The following is a 22,172-nucleotide window of genomic DNA, read 5'->3' on the forward strand; positions in this document are numbered from 1 at the left end:
CGGAGGAGGCGGGGCCCAGTCCCAAGAGCCAATCCCGAAGGAGGGAAGCGAAGGAAGGGGGAGGAGCGACCCCCGGCAAACGGAAGTCACTCCTCTCCCCCCCTCCGGCCTGCGCGCCTGCGCACGCCGCGCGCCGCTTTCCGCTTCCGGGTGGCGCGTCTCGGTCGCTGGCTGTGAAAGCTCTGCGGTCGTCATGGAGCTGCTGGGCGAGTACGTCGGGCTGGATGGGCAGCAGCGGCTGTTGCGGGTGCCCTGTGAGGCGCCGGCCGACGCTGACCCTTTCCAGGGCCTGTTGTCGGGCGTGGCCCAGATGAGAGAGCTGGTGGCCGAGCTTTTCGACCCCTTGGTACAGCAGGAAGCGCAAGACCGGGAGGCGGCGGCTGCGGAAGAGGCCGTGGACGGTGAGCCCTGAGAAGGTGCAGGAGCGGCGGGGGGCGGGGCAGGGGGCCCGGGGGAGGGGGCGGCCTGGGGAAAGTGAGCCTCGGGGAAGGAGGAATCCAGCTAAACGTCGTTGGCACTAGGGCAGCGCGGGTGGCTCAGCGGTTTAGCGCCGCCTTCGGCCCAGGGCGTGACCCTGGAGACCCGGGATCGAGGCCTACGTCGGGCTCCCTGCACCGAGCGTGCTTCTCCCTCAGCCTGTCTCGCTCTGCGTCTCTCATGAATAAATAAAAATTTTTAAAAAGTGAAAAAAAAATCGTTGGCACTTAACCGCCATATTATCTGGTCTCCTCCTACTTAAGCGTTTTCACGACTCTTTCCATCTGTATCACAATAAACGTGCCAAATGCCTACTCCTCTGTGCCGGGCACGGGCACTGGGCTGTGCTCTGGAGTTAGAATGAGGTGAATGCCACGCAGTTCTTTGTGGAACTCTCAGGCTGGTGGGAGTTAGACAAGCGAACACTCACTACAGATTGGAAGTATGACCCCGGGGCCCTCCAACTATTGAAAAGAGGACCCAGGAAGGCTTCAGAGACGGCAGGACTTCTGAGCTGCGTGTTGAAGGATGAAAACGAGCGTTATTACCGGGGTGAAATTACAGACCAGTTAGACTGCCAACCATCGCACAGTAGGTTCTGAAGATTTCAGTTGAAGGAATCAACTCCCCTCCTAACTCCCAGGGTCTCGTTTCCCATATCCCATTTTATTTTATTTTTGAGATTATCTTTATTTATTCATGAGAGACACACAGAGGCAGAGACACAGGCAGAGGGACAAGCAGGCTCCATGCAGGGAGCCCGATGCGGGACTCGATCCCAGGACCCTGGGATCACGCCCTGAGCGACGGCAGGTACTCAACCGCTGAGCCACCCGGGTGTCCCCCCCCAGATCACATTTTAGAAAGTACAATTTGAAAGGAGAAATATGAAAGTTAAGTGAATAGAAAAAGAGGTAGGTACATTTTCTGACCCAACCTGAAGAACCTAAGAATTAATTATTGGAGTCAGGACTTAACTCCTCTAAAGAGGGTCTTAAACTGTACTATACTTTCCTTTTTCATTCCATCTTGTTTACATCTTGATAGTTCCAGATAATGTGAACTCAGACCATTACACTGAGTTCTACATTGGTTCCATGAATTGTTAATTGGGTGTTGCCACATGGGTTGAAAGTGAAATCCTGGCCAGCCCTGGTGGCTCAGCAGTTTAGCGCTGCCTTCAGCCCAGGGTGTGATCCTGGAGACTCCAGATCGAGTCTGACATCGGAGTCCCACACTCCCCCTGCATGGAGCCTGCTTCTCCCTCTGCCTGTGTCTCTGCCTCTCTCTCTCTCTCTCTCTCTCTCTCTCTCTCTCTCTGTGTGTGTGTCTCTCATGAATAAATAAATAAAATCTTAAAAAAAAAAAGTGAAATCCTATTTCTTGGCTCCAGAATTACTTCTCTCTGTTGAAAATGTTATTGGAATAGGATGAGTGTAGCTAGAACCATTTTTCTTCCTCCCTCCCTCCCTCCCTCCCTCCCTCCCTCCCTCCCTCCTCCTCCTCCTCCTCCTTCTTCTCTCTCTGTCTCTCTCTCTCTTTCTTTTAGAGATTATTTCTTTGACAGGGAATGAGAGAGAGCACAAGCAGGCAGAGGGAGAGAGAGAAGTAGACTCCCTGCAGAGCTGGGAGCCTGATGCAGGGCCTGATCCCAGGACCCGGAGATCATGACCTGACCCAAAGGCAGATGGTTAACTAGCTGAGCCACCCAGGTGCCCCCAGCTAGAACCATTTCTTGAAATATCATTACTTATCAGAAAAATGACCTATTCTATTAATGGCAGGTCAGTAGTATCTTTGTATTGGAGGACATGTTTTTGTATATTAAATGAAGACCTCATAAAACTTAGGTTGGGGGCACCTGGATGGCTCAGTGGCTGAGTGTCTGCCAATAAACAATACAACGAGCCTCAAAAACATGTTGAGTGAGGGAAGGCAGACAAAAAGGCCACATGTCTTATGATTCCATGTATATGAAATATCCAGAATAGACAAATCTCTGAAGATAGAAAGTAGATTACAGGTTGCCAAGGGAAATGGGAAGTGATTGTTAATGGATGTGGGATTTCTTTCTAGGATGATAAAAATGTTCCAGAATTAAATAGTGGTGACAGTTGCTGAACCTAGGGAATATACTACAAATCAATAAATTGGACACTTTAAAAGAGTGAATTTTGTAGTATGTGAATTACATCTCTAAAAAAAGTGATACATAAGATTATTTATTTATTTATTTATTTATTTATTTATTATTTTAAAAATTTATTTATTCATGAGAGACACAGAGAGAAAGAGAGGCAGAGACACAAGCAGCGGGAGAAGCAGGCTCCCCGCAGGGAGCCTGACGTGGGACTCAATCCCAGGTCTCCAGGGTCACACCCTGGGCTGAAGGCGGCGCTAAACTGCTGAGCCACCCGGCTGCCCGATACATAAGATTTTAAACACCAAAATTCTTGAAATCTTTTTATCCATACACTTTGAATCTGATGTATGTATGATTTTATTAATCCTTAAAAGTGAAATGGTCTCATTATCAACCATTTTAGCAATCTGTTTCTTTGAGCTACTGAACATATTGTCATACAACAAATGTTTATTTTAAAAGGTGATGATGAAGATGATGCAGAAGATGAAAATAACATTGATAACAGAACTAACTCAGATGGACCATCTGCAAAACGGCCCAAACCACCATCTTAACAGTAGCTTTTATGAAATTTTAAAGACTGCTACTATATCTGAATTATCACACACTGACATTAGGAAAGACTTGTGCTCTGGTTTGGAAAAGCATTTGTTTTATTCCCCTAGGACAGTTTGTCAAAGAAAAAATTGTTTCTTTCCAGCAAAGAGATAAAATAAATGTTTAGAAATTAATCTGTCGTCTTGAGTGAGAAATTTCAGACCATGGAAATAAAATAGAACATTCAATGATGTATAAAATCCTCTAAGTTGGCAACTGAATTTTTATTGTTTTCTACTTTTTAAATAGCTACTGAATTGTGTGATCTTTTGGCTTCTGCTTGTTATTAAAAGTACTTGTCAGATCTTAGTAACATTTCAAAGAGCCATGTGACATGAGCAAGTGGTGAAAATTGGATATTAAATTTGAGAATGCCAGTTTTGTGTAAGAAGAAGGAAAACAGGAAGAGAGAGAAATACTGAAGAAGGAAATGAGGCCTTGAGAGAGACCCAAGGAAACCTGGAACCCACACTCAAACCAATAAACAGACACCCAGAGATAATATCACTCAACAATATGTATTTAACTTCTACCTTAAGAGAACAAAGTTGGGTGTGCTTTTATGCTGTAACATGTTATATATATAAGCATGTTATGTATATAAACACAAATATAAGTCTTTAAACCATCGATATTGACTATAACTTAAGATATTCTCATCCTGTATCTATTCTTTGATTTTGTTTACTGAAGTACTATTGAATCCTTTAAAATACATATATTTCTAAAATGCGTATGTGTTTTCCTTTTCTGCTTGTCAGTGGGACCAAGGCATTTATTATTTACTGTGCATGTTTCCTGATTCTTTTAGATCGCAAAGAAATCAAGTGGCATGTACCTAAGGAAATGCAAATAGTTACAGAATTTTAGAGCTGGAAGTAACCTTACAGATTATATGATTCATTTCCGAGGTGAATTAAATCTTGAAATAGATGTTGGCCCTGAATTTGAGCTAACCATTGGCAGAGCTGGGTCGTACACATAGCCTTTAAAAGATTACCAAAAGAAAAAAAAAAGATTACCATAGTACTTTCCCAGGTACACATTCTGAAATCTATAGCTTACAAAGTACATGCTATTGAGGAAACTGAACTTAGGTACCTTTTCTTATCTTTAAAGTATTGTTTTACATCAGCCTTCCACTAAGTGCTCTTATGTAATCAAAATACCAACTAGAAAAGTTTTATAAATAGAAGTTTCCTTGTTTAGTTTGTGATAATGTCTCTAATGTTGGCACTTTGACTCAGTTATTGACATAATTGTTTTCTTCATACGATCCTTAAAAAAAATCTACCAACATTGTTAAAATAGTTCATATATATATTTTTTTAGATTTTTTTCTTTTTTAAAAGTTTATTATTTTTTTTTAGTAAACTCCACACCCAACGTGGGGCTCAGACTCATGGCCCTGAGATCAATAGTCATATGATCTTCTAAGTCAGCCAGGTGCCCCTAAAATAGTTCATATTTTGGGGTACCTGGGTGGCTTAGTGGTTGAGCGTCAGCCTTTGGCTCAGGTCGTGATCCTGGGGAATAAATAAAATCTTAAAAAAAAAATTGTTCATATTTTTGAAGTAATAGCTGAACTTTGCTCCTGAATATTGTTCCCTTCTTTGTTTAGTAAATATATTTATAAAGAAGAAACTTCAAGATATTTGAGCTTGTGGTCCAGTGCTTTAAGGTCTGGGTTATAGGTTTGATCTTTTCCTTAATTTTAATACTGATTCTAACTCTATTACTGTCTTCTTCATAAGTGAGCTACATATGTGACAAATATCAGTGTGAAGGACCAGTATAGAAGAAATGCCTCGCCAGGTTTTCTAATCTGCTGCCTTCTAAGGGTACAAACATAAGCCACAGGTAAGCAGGAGAGTTAATCTGAATTTCTTTTGAATTTACTTTTGTAAAGGAAAGTCAGCCTCACAATACTAGCTAAAAATAAGCTTGACACTAGACTTAGTTAAGTAATCTTTTAAAATTTGAGACATGGAGTGTAGAGTGTGAAATACATGGATATATGCAACATAATGTTTTTTCTTGAAGTGCTTTTGGGTTACATTAAGAAATAATATGTATTTTTTTAAGATTTTGTTTATTTGAGAACACAAGCAGGGAGAGTTGCAGGCAGGAGGGGGAGAGGGAGAAACAGACTCCCCACTGTGTGAGGAACCTGATGCAGGGGCTCCACCCCAGGACCCTGGGATCATGACCTGAACCAAAGGCAGATGTTTGAGCCACCCAGGTGCCCCTAGAATCAAGATTTCTAATGTAAAAAATAAAACACAAAAGTATTAAAATGGAGTAATAGTTTTTACAGTCTCAGAGTGAGGAAGGTTTCCTAAGCGAGATTTTTTTTAAATCCAGAAACGATAATAGAAGAGATTGGTTAATATGACTGACTATACCATAATGAAAAACAGAACATTCTATAAGGTTGAAATACAAAGAGGGAAAAGGGGCAGCCCGGGTGGCTCAGTGGTTTAGTGCTGCCGTCAGCCCAGGGCATGATCCTGGAGACCTGAGATCAAGTCCCACGTCAGGCTCCCTGCATGCAGCTTGCTTCTCCCTCTGCCTGTGTCTCTGCCTCTCTCTCTCTCTGTGTGTGTGTGTCATCTCATGAAATAAATAAATAAAAATCTTTAAAAAGAGAGGGAAAAGGTATTTTGTATTTTCAGCACAAATGACTAAGAATTATTGCCTTTTATCAGTCAGACCATAGAAGTGGACAAAGGAAGGGGATAGGGAGATCACAAGAAAAATACACATGGATTTTAAATGAAAAAAGATGCTACTTCAATAAAATGAATACCACTTTTTACTTTTCAGACTGAAAGATCCAAAGTTTTGATGCAATATTGAGCTGGAAAGGACTTGAGGGTTATGTAGTACTGATGGTGAGAGTGATCTGGTATAAGCTCTTTCAAAGTCAAGTTGACACTTCTGTCAAAGTGTTAGATGTACTGTTCTTTGAGCAATTTCACTTACAGAAATTTATCCAGTGATAACAGAACATATGTGCACAGATCTATATAGCACTATTCATTGTAGCATTTATTCTAGGTATTACTACTGTAAAGAACCTAAGTGTCCGTTCACAGAAGACTCTAGTTAATTAAATAAAAATAGAAGATTAATACAATAATTTTGTGCAGCCATTATAAAAGACCAAAGTATAGCTCTGTGTGTTAGAGACCAATCTCTAAAATATAATGTTAAATGAAAACTAGCAAGATACAGACTAGTGTGTTGAATGCTACTATTGGAGAATAGATACATATGTGGTATCTAAAAGGATGGCCAGACTGCTGCTGAGCAGAGAGAGTTGGGTTGAGAATAAGAGGGGGGATATTCTTAAAGAGAGAACAAGAACACTCTTGTTCTCTTTGCATTTAACATATTTTGGAAGCACCTGGGTGACTCAATGGTTGGGCATCTGCCTTTGGCTCAGGTCATGATCCCGGGGTCGTGGCATCAAATCCTGCATCCAGCTTCCCATAGGGAGCCTGCTTCTTCCTCTGCCTCTTCCTATGTCTCTTCCTCTCTCTGTGTGTCTCTCATGGATAAATAAAATCTTTTTAAAAAGTAAGCATATTTTGTATTTTTCTATACAAATACAGAAAAAGTTACTGTTCCTGCAAAGTTACTGAAACTATCTAAACATTTTTTTTAAGCTGTATACTCAACATGAGGCTCAAACTCATGACCCAGAGATCAAGAGTCACATGCTCTACTGACTGAGCCAGGCCAGTGACCCAATTTTTTATTTTAAAAAGTCATGCTTTACATTTAATAAGGGCAGACCAGCCAAATGAATAGTTTAAAACATTTGTCATGTGAGTAATTCAGGGCAAAAATTAGCTAATCTAGACTTAAAAAATCAAAACAGGAGTGCCTGGATGGCTCAATCAATTAAGCATCTGACTGGATTTTGGCTCAGGTCATGAGATTGAGCCCCAGGTTGGGCTCTTTGCTGGGCATGGAGCCTGCTTAGGATTCTCTCTTTTCCTCTCCCTCTCCAAAAAAAAACCCAAAACACAAAAAACAGCTGGGGTGCCTGGGAGGCTCTTTGGTTAAGTGGCCGACTCCTGGATTTTGGGTCAGGCCATGATCTCAGGGTCATGGGCTCCATGCTTAGTGCAGAGTCTGCTTGAAATTCTCTCCCTCTCCCTCTGCCCTCCCCCACTCCCCGGCTTATGCGTGTGCATACTCTCTCTCTCAAATAATCTTTTAAAAGAAATCCACATTTCCCATATGACTACTACTCTGTCAAAAAGGGAGAACATGACCTCTAAGGAGATTAAGAAACTGAGCTAACGTTTAAAAAAAGGGAGGAGGGGTTTCTAAAACTGATGTGCCTAGCTTTCACCTTGAAAAAAATGCCCTCTACCCAGTGCATTATTCTCAAAATATAAAATGAATTTAACAGTGTTGCCCTAACTATTCCAGTTCTCAGGTGACCTTTAGGATCAGAATTGCCCTATTTAAAGACATGGCCCAGAAAACAGTGAATGCTAGAATGTAAGCCTCTATTTAAATTTTTTTTATTTATTTATGATAGTCACACAGAGAGAGAGGCACAGAGACATAGGCAGAGGGAGAAGCAGGCTCCATGCACCGGGAGCCCGACGTGGGATTCGATCCTGGGTCTCCAGGATCGCGCCCTGGGCCAAAGGCAGGCGCTAAACCGCTGCGCCACCCGGGGTTCCCTATTTAAATTTGTTTTAGAAAGTAGCAGCTCACATTGGGCCAGCAGCAAGGCCATTGAGGTACAGTTTTATTTTTATTTTATTTTTTTAATGTTTGTGGGTTTTTTAAAGGATTGATTGATGATAGACATAGAGAGAGAGAGGCAGAGACACAGGCAGAGGAATAAGCAGGCTCCATGCCAGAAGTTCGATGCGGAACTCGATCCCGGGACTCCAGGATCGCGCCCTGGGCCAAAGGCAGGCGCTAAACCAGTGAGCCATCCAGGGATCCCCCGGGGTAGTTTTAAATAGAAATTTACTCCAATGCAAAAAGAAAAACAAATTTACTCCAATACTCAAAATTATGCTGGAAAGACTTGTCTTCTTTTTAAAATTTTATTTATTCATGAGAGACACAAAGAGGGAGTCAGAAGGAGAAGCAGGCTCCATGCAGGGAGCCCAATGCGGACTTGATCCCACGACCACGGGTTCACGACCCGAACCAAAGGCAGATGCTCAACTGCTGAAGCCACTCAGGTGTCCCTAACTTGTAAAACATGTTACCACTTTAAATGAGTGATTTACAGGCCCAAGGTATTGCCTTAAACACCAGAGTACTGCAGTTGTGTGCTGTAGCTCTAAGAGGTTGGCATGACACTTGATGCATATGTTAGGGGTTTAGAAAACTTATCTTAAAGATCGTAACTTGAGAATTGCTCAAGGCTGTAACCACCACTTGTTTGTGAATGTGGTTTATGTATTTTTCTGCATGAATGAGGAAAATCCCAGGACAACCAACATCACAACCATTGGCAAAAATAAATGGACTCATTTTAAATCTTGGCCTCAGAATATATCACTACATACTGAAACCTGAGAAAGCTTAACCACTAAACTTGAACATGTGAAAGATTAGACTATGCACTTAGAAAATGTTATCTTTAACCTTTATTCTCTCTGGAGAGCAAGTATCCAGTGGCAATAAGAATCACTCATGGAAGAATTAATTATGAGCACCTATGTGCCAGGCACTGTCCTAGGCATGGGGTGTACAACAGTGAATAGACAAAATCGCTGCACTCGTGGAGTTTAGATTCTTTTTTTTTTTTTAAGATTTTATTTATTTATTCATGAGAGACACAGGTAGAGGGAAAAGCAGGCACCCTGCGGGGAGCCCAGTGTGGGACTCGATCCTGGGACCCCGAGGTCACACCCTGAGTCGAAGGCAGACACTCAACCGCTGAGCCACCCAGGCATCCTGGAGTTTAGATTCTGACAAAATGTGTAAAGTGTCACATGACGGTAAGTGCTGTGGAGAAAAACAGGGAAGGTGGATAATTTAAAATAGCTGGTCAGAGGCAGCCTCGTGAAACTTGACAACTGAACAAAGGTCTGAAGATGTGATCAAGCAGGCCAGGGCTGAGCACTCAAACAGAAGGTCCGTGCAGTGTAGAAGTCCTGAAACAGGTTTTTCTGGAGTGTTCTAGAATCAGCAGGAAGATCAGTATGGCTAGAGTGGAGTGAGGGATGGAAAGTGGTAGAAAACGAAAATTGTCGAGGGCCACTTATTCAGGACTTTGTAAGCCATGTTAACTTTGCCTTTTATTCTCAGAAGGGAAGCAAATAGGAGGGTTTTTGAGAGGAGTAACATTTTAAAAGAATCCCTTGCCACTTGTCTGATAGAGCTTAAAGGGGCCTTGATCAGATTTTGGTGGGTAGAGAGATGAGGAGCTTGGTTTTGGACAGGTTAAAGCTCAGATTCCTGGCAAGACATCTTAGTAAATATCAAATAGGTGGTTGAATATCCAAGTCTGGAGCTCAGGAGAGACTCAAGGTAGTAACATAAATGTGGGCACTTAAAGCCATGAACCTGGATAGGATGAGCAAGGGGAGTAGGTATAGAAATGAGAACTGGGGGATGTCAACATTCACAAGCTGGGCACAGCCCACAGAGAGGAACCAGCAAAGGAGACAGGAAAAGCTAGTGAGGAAGAAGGCAAACCAGGAGAGTGTCTAGAAGTGGGGTAACATCTGGTAGCTGCTAACCGCATGTGACTATTTGAACCAATTAAAAATTAAAATTCAGTTCCTTAGTCACACTAGCCACATCTCAAGGGCTCATTTCATGTAGCTAGTGGCTACTGATTTGGACAGTACAGATAGATATCAAACATTTCCATCATCCCTAAAGCCCTACTGGGGAGTACTGGTCTGGAAACCAACTGAGGAAACTGTCTCAAGGAGGGTATCAAAAACGGCTAATGAGGCTACTGAGCCTTGACCACTGGGTTTAGTTGGGTGCAAGTGACCAGGGACCTCTTGACAAGAGAGCAGTTTTGGTAGAGTGAAAGGAAAAAGCCTGATAGAAGTATGTTCAAGATCATCTGTAGGAAAAAAAAAAAAAAAAGATCATCTGTAGGAGAGGAACTAGAACTAGAAAACACACTTTTCCTTGACCTTGGGCTCTGGCAGGCAGCTAGCTGTCTGTATGGTCATGTCCACGCTGACACTGCTCCTAGACTAGAGGGCCCAACAGGCCCAGCATGGAGCTCCCGGTGCTCCAGATCATCCCACGCTGCCCTAGGAACAGCTCAGGACCATGACTATCACCAGAGGACTCACCTCTTGCTTTGTTTTCTCCTGCCATGGGGCTGGGTCTTGTCACATTTGGAGAGCTACAGGAAGCAGGAGTGAAGGGGATTGTCCTCTCCTTCACCCTGTGACTTGACCATGCTTTGTCCTGATCATACCTGCTGAATTCTTAGCTGGCCTCCTAGGATCATGGCCTTCAATTACAGTGACCTCTTCTACAATCACGACATCTTTATTTCTCCATAGTGATATCCTGGGACCACATATATCACTTTATAAGGTCCCACTCTGTAGGGCCCTGCTTGTAACAATAAAGTCTATTTAAGCCTCAAAAACAAACAAACAAACAAACATACAGACAGACATCTCTCTAAAGATTTGCAATTCAAATAGCTGGGTGAGCTTGCTGCAAAATATTTGTTGAAGCTGATCCAAAGACAAACACAGCTGAGATGACAAACAGTTCAATCTTTATGGTACATAAAAATCCATGGCCCAGTGATTCTCAACCAATGATTCCAAAGCAATCATGTGAAGAGCTCTAAAAACACAATTGGCCTCTTCTCCCCTCCCAGAGATTGATAAAATTGGGAAGGGACCTTGGCATTATGTGAGGAGTTTTGCTTTGTTTTTCATTTGGATGATTCTATGATACAGCTCTAGTTCAAGACCTATGCACTGTCTTAGACCAAAATAAAAATACTAATGCAGGATTCCCAATCATGGTCCAGAACTTGATGGAACTTTACAAATATGTTGGAGAATTTATAAAGTGATGGCACATGCTTGATCCAAAAGTGAATCATGCGGTATCGTAGTAAGCTTTCTAACAGTGTTTTGGAGATTGAGATTATTAAGTCCATCAAGAAGGAAATCAACACTAGATAATAAAGACTATAACACTTCCCATTGTGAACAGACATACCAGTTTGATTATTGTATGTGTGCAATTACTCTCATAGGAGTGCTTTATCTGATGATTCCCCAAAGAAAAGTTTATTAATTATAAAAGCTTTGAAATAGAATCAAAAATTCTAAACTTAGGAAATCTTATTTTTTTACTTTAAATCTGGTAGCATCTAAGGGTGCTACCCAGGCCACCTTAAGGTGGCACCCTTAGATGCTACCAGTCGGTTAAATGTCCAACTCTTGATTTTGGCTCAGGTCATGATCTCAGGGTCATGAGATCAGGCCCCATGTTGGGCTCATTGTGGCATCAGCTTGAGGTCTCTCCCTCTCCTGTGCCACTCCCCAAAAAAAATTTTTAAAAAAACGGTGGCATCTTTAAAACTAGAAGTTACATTGTGACTCCATGAATTAGATGTTTCTCCAATTTAGTTGCCTATTCTCTATCCTCGCATTTTTTTTTTTAAGATTTCATTTATTTATTCATGAGAGACACAGAGAGACAGAGACATAGGCAGAGGGAGAGGCAGCCTCCCCACAGGGAGCCTAATGCAGGACTCAATCCTGGGCATTTTCCATGAAAAACACAACAGGCTTTATTTCAGATGTGGTTGCAAGTAAGGTGACTTATTAAGCAACTAGGGTACGTGATTATTTTTCTCATTTCTAGAAGCAGATATTATTGACTAGTATGGGTACTAGGATGCTTGTCCTTTCCCTGAAATCCCTGAAGAATTTCCTGTATTTGCCATTTATCTAATCCTGTACTCACTGCTTATTGTACTATGATGTGCATTTGAAATAAATAATCTGACATAATACACGGGTCTCCTCTCCACCAGCTTAATCTCCCCTCATTCTAACAGAGCTAGATTAACCCTGCAATCTGAAACCTAATAATTTTATTTGGAAATGCTGAATTACTCCCACTCTACTTCTTTTTTAAAGAATTTATTTATGGGATCCCTGGGTGGCGCAGCGGTTTAGCGCCTGCCTTTGGCCCAGGGCGCGATCCTGGAGACCCGGATCGAATCCCACATCGGGCTCCCGGTGCATGGAGCCTGCTTCTCCCTCTGCCCTGTGTCTCTGCCTCTGTGTGTGTGTGTGTGTGAGACTATCATAAAAAATATATATATATATTTATTTGAGAAAGAGAACACAAGTGGTAGAGAGTGAGAAGCAGGCTCCCTGCTCTGCCTGCTTCATCCCTGGACCCTGGGATCATGACCTGAGCCAAAGCAGATGCTTAACTGACTGAGCCACCCAGAAGCCCCTATTTTAATATTTTTACTACCAAAGCAGTCTGGTCTTGAAAACTAGAAATGGACCAAGCACTTACTTAGCAAATCTCAAAATGCTAGAATTTGAAGTATAAAAGTCCACTTCAATAAAAAGGAATTACTACTTTATAAGACAAATGACAAACTCAACAACCTTGCATTATATCAAGCATTTATGAAACGAAAAAACTGAAATAATTCTCTTAAATCATTTTTAAAATACCACTGCCTCAAGAGTAATCAAATCAAGCAAGAAAACTGCTCAGTGATTTTCCTCAAATTATCCTTTTTTTTTTTTTTTTTTCCTGAGAAGCAGTATAATGGAGTGATAGAGCTAGAGATCTGAAGCCAGACATGGGTTCAAATCCTGGCTCTTCCATATCCCTGTTGTGTGACTACAGGCAAGCTACTAATTCCTGTGCTTCCTCTTCTGTAAAATGGCACTAGCAGCAGCACAAACCTCCCCACAGGCCTGTTTTGAAAAATGTAAATCACTTAGAACACAGTGCATACTACTAGTTAAGTACTCAAAAGATGCAAGTGATTTGGTTATCTGACCCTCACAGAAACGGTATTTCAAACTGCTGCCTACTTTGGAGATTCAGTGTATTGTAGCAAAAGATAGATCATTTCAGTCTCTAGCCCTCTGGAAGAAGTGAAGGGAAAGTGAGATTGATTACCTGGAGAAGGACCTGATCTTGCTGCTTTTGAGTTACAAAGGTACCTGCTCCATCTTTCGAGTAAAGCTTGCTGTGAAATGTTCAACCTTCCATTCTAGTCAAATCACACTTAAATGCTGAGGTTGTTAAAACACTTCAATTTTCAATAGCTCCTATGAATTGAGAAAAACCTTTAAGTAATGCCATTTCCATTCTTTGGCATGGCTAGGCAGACAGTATCCTGAAATATGTCATTTGTGAGAAGCACTACAGCTCAGTGGTTAGGAACAAAGGCATCAGATGGCTGGTCATACCTCTGGCTCTGCTGCTCACCAGGTGTGTGACCTTAACAGGCAAGTTACTTAACTTCTCTACCTCAGTGTCCTTATCTATAAAATCTGGATAATAATTGTTTCTTAGGGTTGTTGAGAGGATTAAAGGAGTTCATTCATGTAAACCTCTTAGAACAGGACCCGAAAGAATAAGCACCGAAAAAGGTTATGATTATTATTAAAATCCATCAGTGTAAAACATTTCCTTGGTGTTAATGACATTAACTGTATAAAAAATACATCTTGATCTCACCCAGAAAAAAAAAAAATCCTAAAATCTGGTATTTCCATGTTTTAGTTAATTGTATTGGTACCAGACATGAGGTAGTAAGTACAGAAGCAAAGGAAGAAGTACAATGATCACATCTTTATGCAATTAACCTGTTGCCTGAAGACCGGAAGACGACCTTAGGCCAGAAAAGAAAATCAGAAGGATGATGACTTGGTAATATTTTAGAGGAGTGTCACACATCTGACAAGGACCAGACTAAATATTTTAACTGAATACCTCGTTTCCATCTTCTCCGTGTAAGATTTCTCAACTTAAAAACATTTACTTTCTTCCCAAGTAATCAAACTAGTAGCATTAATAATGCTGATAGTGCCAGTAGGAAGCACAAACTTTGCTTATCAAGACAGCCATCACCTCAATAATTTTATACCAATTTCTCACAAACTGACAGTAAGCAAGCATAAATAGTTGGCCTAGTTACAACAGGTTGAAGTGGTGTTTTAGCCTGAAGAATTTTAAAGCAAGCCAAGTAATTGTATAAAATTTAAATTTTATGACCATGTTTGGACCTTTTTACATTAAGCACAATGGAAATGTTCATATTCATTTTTCCCCATAGGAAAAATTTCTGAATCATCACTATGTTGCACAGTAGAATAAAAATAGGAGTTCAGGTACTTATTCAAGTTTCTAAAGAATGCAAATAACAGACACGATTTTACTTCCAAAATCTGAAGTCATCAACATGATTTTGTAGTACTGTATCTCGGGCTTCACTTAAAAATTCATTATTATTCAGATAAAGACAGCCCCCTAGTCACACTTTTTAGAAAGCCGCTGTCCCACCACAACTTCCTGAGGTCTGCAAAGAAACTGCAGTCTTGTGATCGGGCTCCATATGGTACTGGCAGTTTTTTAACTGTAATGAAAAAATGGTGACTGATTTTACGTGTCAATCAGTTGTAGTCTGCTGATCTGATTAGAAGCCTTGACAAATGCCTGGTGGCGATTGCAAATAACTGCCAAGCATATGGGGATAATACAGTAGCCCACTGTTTTGGGGTCAGCTCTCGTACAAGAATAAAGGAACAAAAACATTTGTAAGTAAGGTATCAGAAAAATAACTGTCCAAAACCAAAAAGGCAGGGAGAGTAAGCGAGCTTTCAAGGAGTGTGTCCATGTGGTTCCTTCAAGGGGCTCCTCCGGGTGCTGCTGAATGTGTTCCAAGGCCAGCCTGTTGTAAGTCTCATTGATTTCAAAAACATAGTAAAACGCTCCTGCGCTTGCTAACAAATACAATCCCACTCCAATCCATCCCATCCTCTGGCGGAAGTTCATCATTCTCCATGCTCTGTGCCTTCACATTAAGAAAACAAACAAACAAACAAAAAAAAGTTAGGGTGTAGTAAATGGTGTCAGGGCAACTATTCCCCATTAATGCATTTAAGCCGGGAAATAACTAAATCGACCTTTACTAAGAAATGTAAACAACTCACAGCTTGTTTTAGGTAATAGCTATGAAAAGGTGAAGTTTCAGTATATATGTATACATATACATATATATATATATGGACAGTGCTTTTTATGTGAATCCCACAGAATAGACCAATCACCGAACATCCGGCTGAACCAGGTCCAGCACACCTTCCCGTGAGGAACTGGAACTAAACTAAACTGGTTTCCTCAGGAAGACTTCGCTCCTACAGTCCCAGTAGTTTCTGACTGAACAGTCCTGTTCTGGACGTGAACGCTCGATGCGGCAAGTCAAACCAAAGTCGGAGCCCCCACGGTAAGACCGCAACTCTTAAACACTTACAGTGGTCCCGAAAATCTTCCTGTCCCCACGGCAAGCGTTAAAGAGTCACTCAGTTCTGAATAATCGGGTGGTTTTGGCATTTCAGAGAAAGCCACCCTAAGAGAAATCCCCGGGGTCACCGGCTGGGAGACACGGGAGCGCGGCCGGCCGGCCCGGAGCACGAGCTAATTGTGATTAAGCACAGCGTGACCGCGCCAGTCACGCGGCGGCCCGGCCCCTGTGGCGGCGGCCGGAGCCCCAGCCGTGTCAGCGGGCCGGGCCCGGAGGCTCCCCAGCCCCCCCGCGGGCCTCCCCGGCAGCCGGCCCCGCCCCCCGCCGCGCCGCAGCGCCGGCGGCCGCGACCAGAGGCGCGCGGGCGGCGCCGGGCCCGGGCCTCTCCGCCTCGCAGCGCCGGGAGCCCGGGGCCGGGCAGCGGCCACCCACCGAGCCTGCAGAGACCGGCAGCTCCCGGATCTCACCTTCCCGTCCCGTTTGGCCCGCCCGCCCGCCGTCCCGGAAGCTGCCACAGTCGGGACTTCCGGCTCGGGCCGGAAGCGCGCGCGCTCCGCCCGTCGTGACGCCGGGTCGCCTCCCGGCGCGCGCGCTCGGCCGGCTCAGGTGGGGACGGGGGCGGGGGCCGCGGGCGTCTTCCCCGGAGCTGCTCGGTCCGGCTCCGAGTCCTCGCCCGGCGCCTCGCCGCGGGCCGCCGTCCCCCCGGTCGCCCTCCGAGTGCGGGGAGGCCGGCCCCCCGCTGCGCCGGCGAGGGGCGCGGGCGCGGACGACTGCACGGCCGAGGGTGAGACGGCCGGGAGGTCGCCCTCCGGGGGGGCCTGGCGGGGCCGGGGTCACCGGCCCCCGCCGCTGACCCGACTGCTTGGTGCTCGCAGGCCTCCGGCCCGGGCCTCACCTGGGGGCTGCCGCGGAGACACGGCGTGGAGTGCGGCGCCACCTGTGCCCCGGCCGGATTAGACTCGACATCCGCTGCTTGGGGCACCGTGACGCGAGGCTGAGGACTGGCGCGGGGGGACGGATGTGCGCCCTCGGAGGGCATCCCCCTCCCCACCCCGACCTGTGCCGTGGCGGAAAGCGAGGAGGCTCTGCGGGACGAGAACAGGAACGTAGCCTTGGTCGGGCTGACCGAGGAGAGACTACTCGTTCTCTGGTCCCTAAGGAGGTACCCGGAAGAGGGGGTGTCTGGAGAGTGATCTTTAAGCCGCCAGACCTGGATAATGAGTTTTTAAGCAGATTAAGTGAATTCTTAGAGGGAGAGGGCACAACGTTGAGTTGACCAGAGAGAGCTCTTGGATATGGAAACGACCCTTTTGACCTAGGCCAGAACATGATCCCAGAAATACAGACCCCTATGTTGACACAAGCATTAGAGGGAGCCCTTCAGCCTGTACAAAAAGCCGGGAGTGTTCTCAGGCAGTGAGCCTCCAGAACCAGGAGAAGACGAATTCGAATCCCGGCTGTTTCTTCATACTACTCAGATGACGAAGACATGGCAGGTGTCAGATGCAGAGAAAAGAAGGCCATGGCTAGAGAGCCTCAGAGGCCCAGCATTTGATGTTATTCGTTTCCTCAAGATAAACAGTCCTTTCCTTACAGTTGCTTAATGCCTGCAGGCTCTTGAGCAGATGTTTGGGGTTATTGATAATCCTAGGGAATTGCAGATCAAGTATCTGACCACTCATCAGAGAGATGAAGATAAATTGTCTGCTTACCTGCTAAGATTGGAGCCTTTATTACAGAAACTGGTAGAGAGAGGAGCAATTGAGAAAGATGTTGTGAATCAGGCCCACCTAGACCAGTTCCTGGCTGCAGCCATCCACGGAACCCTTCGCAGGAAGCTTGCTCTGTCACAGGCCGGCCCAGCCCCTGGCTTACTGACAAAGGATGAAGAAGCAGCTGAGGAGGAGGAGGAGGCCCTTTTTCAGGCAGTATTAGAAGGGCATTTGTCCTGAATCTTAGGCAACCAGGAAGGGGTAGCTGGCAGCAAGCAGAGCATGAAGGTAGAACAGTCAGTGTACTTAATGATAGATACTAATCAGTCCCTTCCTTTTGCTGCTGAGGAATTCATTCCCTGTCTAAATCCTTTGTCATTTCTTTTTTTAAAGATTATTTATTTATTCATGAGAGACACAGAGAGAGAGAGAGGCAGAGACATAGGCAGAGGAAGAAGCAGGCTCCCTGCAGGGAGCCCTAGTTGGGACTCTATCCCGGATCTCCGGGATCATGCCCTGTGCTGAAGGTGGCACCAAACCACTGAACCACCCGGGCTGCCCTCCTTTGTCATTTCTGTGCCTATTTAATGTTTCCCAAATGTGTCACAGACTAGGAAGGATGTAGTTCTGCACTAGTATTTATGTATTTAAATTTACATCTGTGAATTTATCATACAAAATTGTCCAGAGGGTATGTCACTACATATGTATGATGCTCTGAGAGATGTCAGCTTATGTGATAACAGGTGCAACCATAGCGTGTTGGATGTGATGATGTATCATAGATGGTTTTTAGGTGTGTATTGCCCTATATTTATTATCAAAATATGAGCCAGTGGTTAAGATGCTAAGTTATTTTCTGTTTGAATCACAATTGTACTGGTTCTGTGCAATCAAAACAAGAGGCAGAATCAAATGCTGAGGTTGATAAGTTTGCAGCTGTCAACTCTAACCCTGGATTTCTGATATGTGTCATCAGAACATTCAGTTCTGAATGTTATTCTAATAAGTGTTATAAAATGATCTATGTGAACTTATAAAATAAAGGAATGCTAATAAAATGGCCTTCTTAAAATGTCTTATTTATACATCACAATTCCAAGAGATACTTCATTTGAACAGAGGGTTCCAAAAACATAAAACTGAAAACCACTGAGGTCACATAATCTTAGTCCCTTGCATATTTTCCTCTTAGTGACCACGGGATAGAGAGTAGTTCTTTTTCATTTTTTTTTTTTTAAGATTTATTCATTTATTTGAGAGAGAGAGAAAGAGCCTGACCAGGGGGAGGGACGGAGGGGGAGAGAATCTTAAGCAGTCTCCTTGCTGAGCACAGAGCCCGATGCAAAGCGTGCCCCACAATCATGAGATCATGACCTGAGCCAAAACCAAAAGTTGGATGCTTAGCTGGTGAGCCATCCCGGCACCCCTAAGGAGTAGTTTTCTAAGTGAGATTGCAAATGGGACCTTCTGACATGGGGGAATGAAAGAAGATCAAACACAAATTAATGCAAGGAGTAGGTCCAAATGCATCAGTGTCGAGTTTGGAAAGTGAAAGGGAAGAAATAAAAGTTGTATGCTTGTCTATGACAGACTAGACTAAAGGAAAGCTTTCCCGTGTACTTTCTCATTGAATCCTCTTAAAAATCTTGCAATATAGGAAAACTCAATTTCTCACTTGTAGAAATGGGCACAGAAAGGTTAAAAAATACTTGTCCAGGGCAAAACAACTAGTAAGCGGCAGGTCCAGAAGTGTATCCTCTGCCCTGCTGCAAGGCCTATAGTCTTCCATTGCCAAAGAAGAGAAGCAATCACAAGGATATGAGAACCCAACAGCTTCACAAACACCACAGAAACACAACAGATGTTAGCCATATTTCATACCTGTCTTGTATGTGTTAGTGTAGAGTTTGTTATTCTGAATCATTACTACAAACTAGACATTATGAGAAGCAGGGAGTATGAGAACCTGTAAAACCAAGCAGCCAGGAGGTTGGGCATGATTTAATGATTTGGTCCCTAAAAAAAAAAAAAAAAAAGTCAGGGGATCCCTGGGTGGCTCAATGGTTTAGCACCTGCCTTCAGCCCAGGGCGTGATCCTGGAAACCCAGGATCAGGTTCCACATCGGGCTCCCTGCAGGGAGCCTGCTTCTCCCTCTGCCTGTGTCTCTGCCTCTCTCTCTCTCTCTCTCTCTCTCTCTCTCTCTCTCTCTCTCTGTGACTATTTAAAAAAAAAAGTCAGTATGAAGAAAGTTTGAAAATTGCGGAAAAGTAAAGTAACGTCTTCCTCTTTAATAAAAATACCTCAAAGAACCAAATTTGGGATATACACCATTGGTTTAGATTTAGAGGCATTGCAGAGTATTTCTGTTAAGACTGAATATCATGGTTTCATTCTTTATTAAGTCCTCCCACTATGGGAAGCTAAACACAGATCAAGCCATCACATTATGCCCCTTAGATATATATGATTTTTACTGGTCAAATTTACCTCAATAAGGTAAGGAAAAAGAAGCTAAATAATAGACGGCGTAGACTAGATACATTCAAAGGTATAACTGATCTTGTTGGTACATGTAAGATACTTTGATACCTTAGTAGTGGGAAGTGGTATACTTGCATTTTGCTGATAGATACTGTGTGTGCACACTTGGGTGTTAATACACACTGCACCTCTCTACGTGAAGCACTGAGTTGGAGGGTTTAGACTGTATAGTGAAATTTAGGTTATGTGGGCACATGGGTGGCTCAGTGGTTGAGCATCTGTCTTCAGCTCAGGATGTGATCTCAAGGTCCTGGGATCAAGTCCCGCATCGCCCTCCCTGCAGGGAGCCTGCTTCTCCCTCTGCCTATGTCTCTGCTTCTCTCTCTGTGTCTCTCATGAATAAATAAAATCTTTAAAAAAATAATAAAATAAAAACTATGTTTCAAAAATGTGAACAAGAAAATACTAAAATGCTAACTGGTTGTGTTGGGATGATGGAATTATAAAGATGGTTTTCTTGCTTCCTAAAAGTGTTTTTTTCTTTCTTTTTTTTAAGTAGGCTCCACGCCAAACATGAGGCTTGAACTCATGACCCTAAGAACAAGAGTCCCATGCTCTTGTGACTGAGCCAGCCAATGCCTCTCACCTCATACCAGTGAGAATGGTGACAATTAACAAGGCAGGAAACAACATATGTTGGAGAGGATGTGGAGAAAGGGGAACCCTCTTGCACTATTGGTGGGAATGTGAACTGGCACAGCCACTCTGGAAAACCATGTGGAGGTTCCTCAAAGAGTTAAAAATAGAGCTACCGGGATCCCTGGGTGGCGCAGCGGTTTGGCGCCTGACTTTGGCCCAGGGCGCGATTGTGGAGATCCCGGATCGAATCCCACGTCGGGCTCCCGGTGCATGGAGCCTGCTTCTCCCTCTGTCTGTGTCTCTGCCTCTCTCTCTCTGTGTGTGACTATCATAAATAAATAAAAATTTAAAAAAAATAGAGCTACCCTACAACCCAGCAATTGCACTGCTGGGGATTTACCCCAAAGATACAGATGCAATGAAATGCCGGGACACCTGCACCCCGATGTTTTTAGCAGCAATGTCCACGATAGCCAAACTGTGGAACGAGCCTCAGTGTCCATCGAAAGATGAATGGATAAAGAAGATGTAGTTTATGTATACAATAGAATATTCCTCAGCCATCAGAAATGACAAATACCCACCATTTGCTTCAATGTGGATGGAACTGGAGGGTATTATGCTGAGTGAAGTAAGTCCATCGGAGAAGGACAAACATTATATGGTTTCACTCATACGGGGAATATAAGAAATAGTGAAAGAGATTCTAGGGGAAAGGAGGGGAAATGAGTGGGAAAAATGAGAGAGGGTGACAAACCATGAGAGACTCCTAACTCTGGGAAATGAACAAGGGGTAGTGGAAGGGGAGGTGGGTGGGGGGATGGTGTACTGGGTGACAGGCACTGAGGAGGGCACTTGACAGGATGAGCACTGGGTGTTATACTGTATGTTGGCAAATTGAACAATAAAAAAGTATATATAAAAAAATAAAAGTGTTTTTTTAAATGAAAAATACATATGCAAAGGAAGTACTCAGAAAACAAAAGGGAGGTAGATTGTCAAAGAGAAAAGAACCAGCCTGAAAGAGCTCCCACTGGTAAAAGGTGCAATTTGAACAAAACCAATAGGATTACATTGGATTATAACCCAAAGTATAAAATAAATGTCTACAAGTTCATGCTGATATAAATACATGAATGAATAAATGTGGGAGAAGAGTTAGATTTTCCATATAAGAATTTCAAATCATTTATATGGATGCTTCCCTTTCAGGAAGTGGAGTCTAGGGATGTCTGGGTGGCTCAGTGGTTGAACGCCTACCTTTGGCTCAGGTCATGATCACAGGGTCCTGGGATCAAGTCCCGCATAGGACTTCCTAGAAGGAGTCTGCTTCAGCCTCTGCCTGTGTCTGTCCCTCTGTGTGTGTGTGTGTGTGTGTGTGTGTCTCATGAATGAATAAATAAGTAAATAAGTAAATAAATAAATAAATAAAATTAAAAAGAAGGAAGTGGAGTTTATCCTCTTCTCCCCCGTAAGTTAGGCTGAATTTAGGAATGGAGTAATGAAAGGGAGAAAGAGTCACTTTTCGGGGGAGAAACCTGGCAAGTACAAGCTTGGCTAGTTAACATCAAGGTTAATGTCAGAGAACGCAGTCTGGTCTATTGTGAAAAATTTATCAGACAA

General features: G+C 43.4%; 2 protein-coding genes across 4 annotated transcripts; one reads left to right on the forward strand and one right to left on the reverse strand.

Annotated features, from left to right (window-relative positions):
• Window positions 1–132: 132 nt before the first annotated feature.
• GON7 (GON7 subunit of KEOPS complex) lies at window positions 133–3,354 on the forward strand. Of its 2 annotated transcripts, none has more exons than XM_055304139.1 (2): window positions 133–401; window positions 3,083–3,354. In XM_055304139.1, the coding sequence occupies exons 1-2, from the start codon at window positions 194–196 to the stop codon at window positions 3,175–3,177; spliced, it is 303 nt and encodes a 100-aa protein (XP_055160114.1). In that variant the 5' UTR covers window positions 133–193; the 3' UTR covers window positions 3,178–3,354. The 2 variants fall into 2 exon arrangements, 1 of the variants encoding a protein (XP_055160114.1); XR_008661672.1 differs by having other exon boundaries at window positions 259–416.
• A 7,601-nt stretch (window positions 3,355–10,955) lies between these two features.
• LYSET (lysosomal enzyme trafficking factor) lies at window positions 10,956–16,249 on the reverse strand. 2 transcript variants are annotated; one of them, XM_055304400.1, is made up of 2 exons: window positions 16,181–16,249; window positions 10,956–15,263 (listed from the first exon to the last, which is right to left on the reverse strand). In XM_055304400.1, the coding sequence occupies exon 2, from the start codon at window positions 15,245–15,247 to the stop codon at window positions 14,852–14,854; it is 396 nt and encodes a 131-aa protein (XP_055160375.1). In that variant the 5' UTR covers window positions 15,248–15,263; window positions 16,181–16,249; the 3' UTR covers window positions 10,956–14,851. The 2 variants fall into 2 exon arrangements, with proteins under 2 accessions (XP_055160375.1, XP_055160376.1); XM_055304401.1 differs by lacking the exon at window positions 16,181–16,249 and adding an exon at window positions 15,723–16,011.
• Between the last annotated feature and the right edge of the window lie 5,923 nt (window positions 16,250–22,172).

The sequence above is a fragment of the Nyctereutes procyonoides genome, unplaced genomic scaffold (assembly GCF_905146905.1).
Source record: "Nyctereutes procyonoides isolate TBG_1078 unplaced genomic scaffold, NYPRO_anot_genome, whole genome shotgun sequence".
Classification (NCBI taxonomy): Eukaryota; Metazoa; Chordata; class Mammalia; order Carnivora; family Canidae; genus Nyctereutes; species Nyctereutes procyonoides.

Bases quoted from the DNA above. Each gene is read 5' to 3' on its own strand.
- LYSET (XM_055304401.1), bottom strand. From the start codon at position 15,802: ATGCCAAAACCACCCGATTATTCAGAACTGAGTGACTCTTTAACGCTT. The intron at 15,264-15,722 runs GTAAGTGTTTAA...CTTAATGTGAAG, and splicing joins GGAAGATTTTCGGGACCACT to GCACAGAGCATGGAGAATGA.
- GON7 (XM_055304139.1), top strand. From the start codon at position 194: ATGGAGCTGCTGGGCGAGTACGTCGGGCTGGATGGGCAGCAGCGGCTG. The intron at 402-3,082 runs GTGAGCCCTGAG...TTATTTTAAAAG, and splicing joins TGCGGAAGAGGCCGTGGACG to GTGATGATGAAGATGATGCA.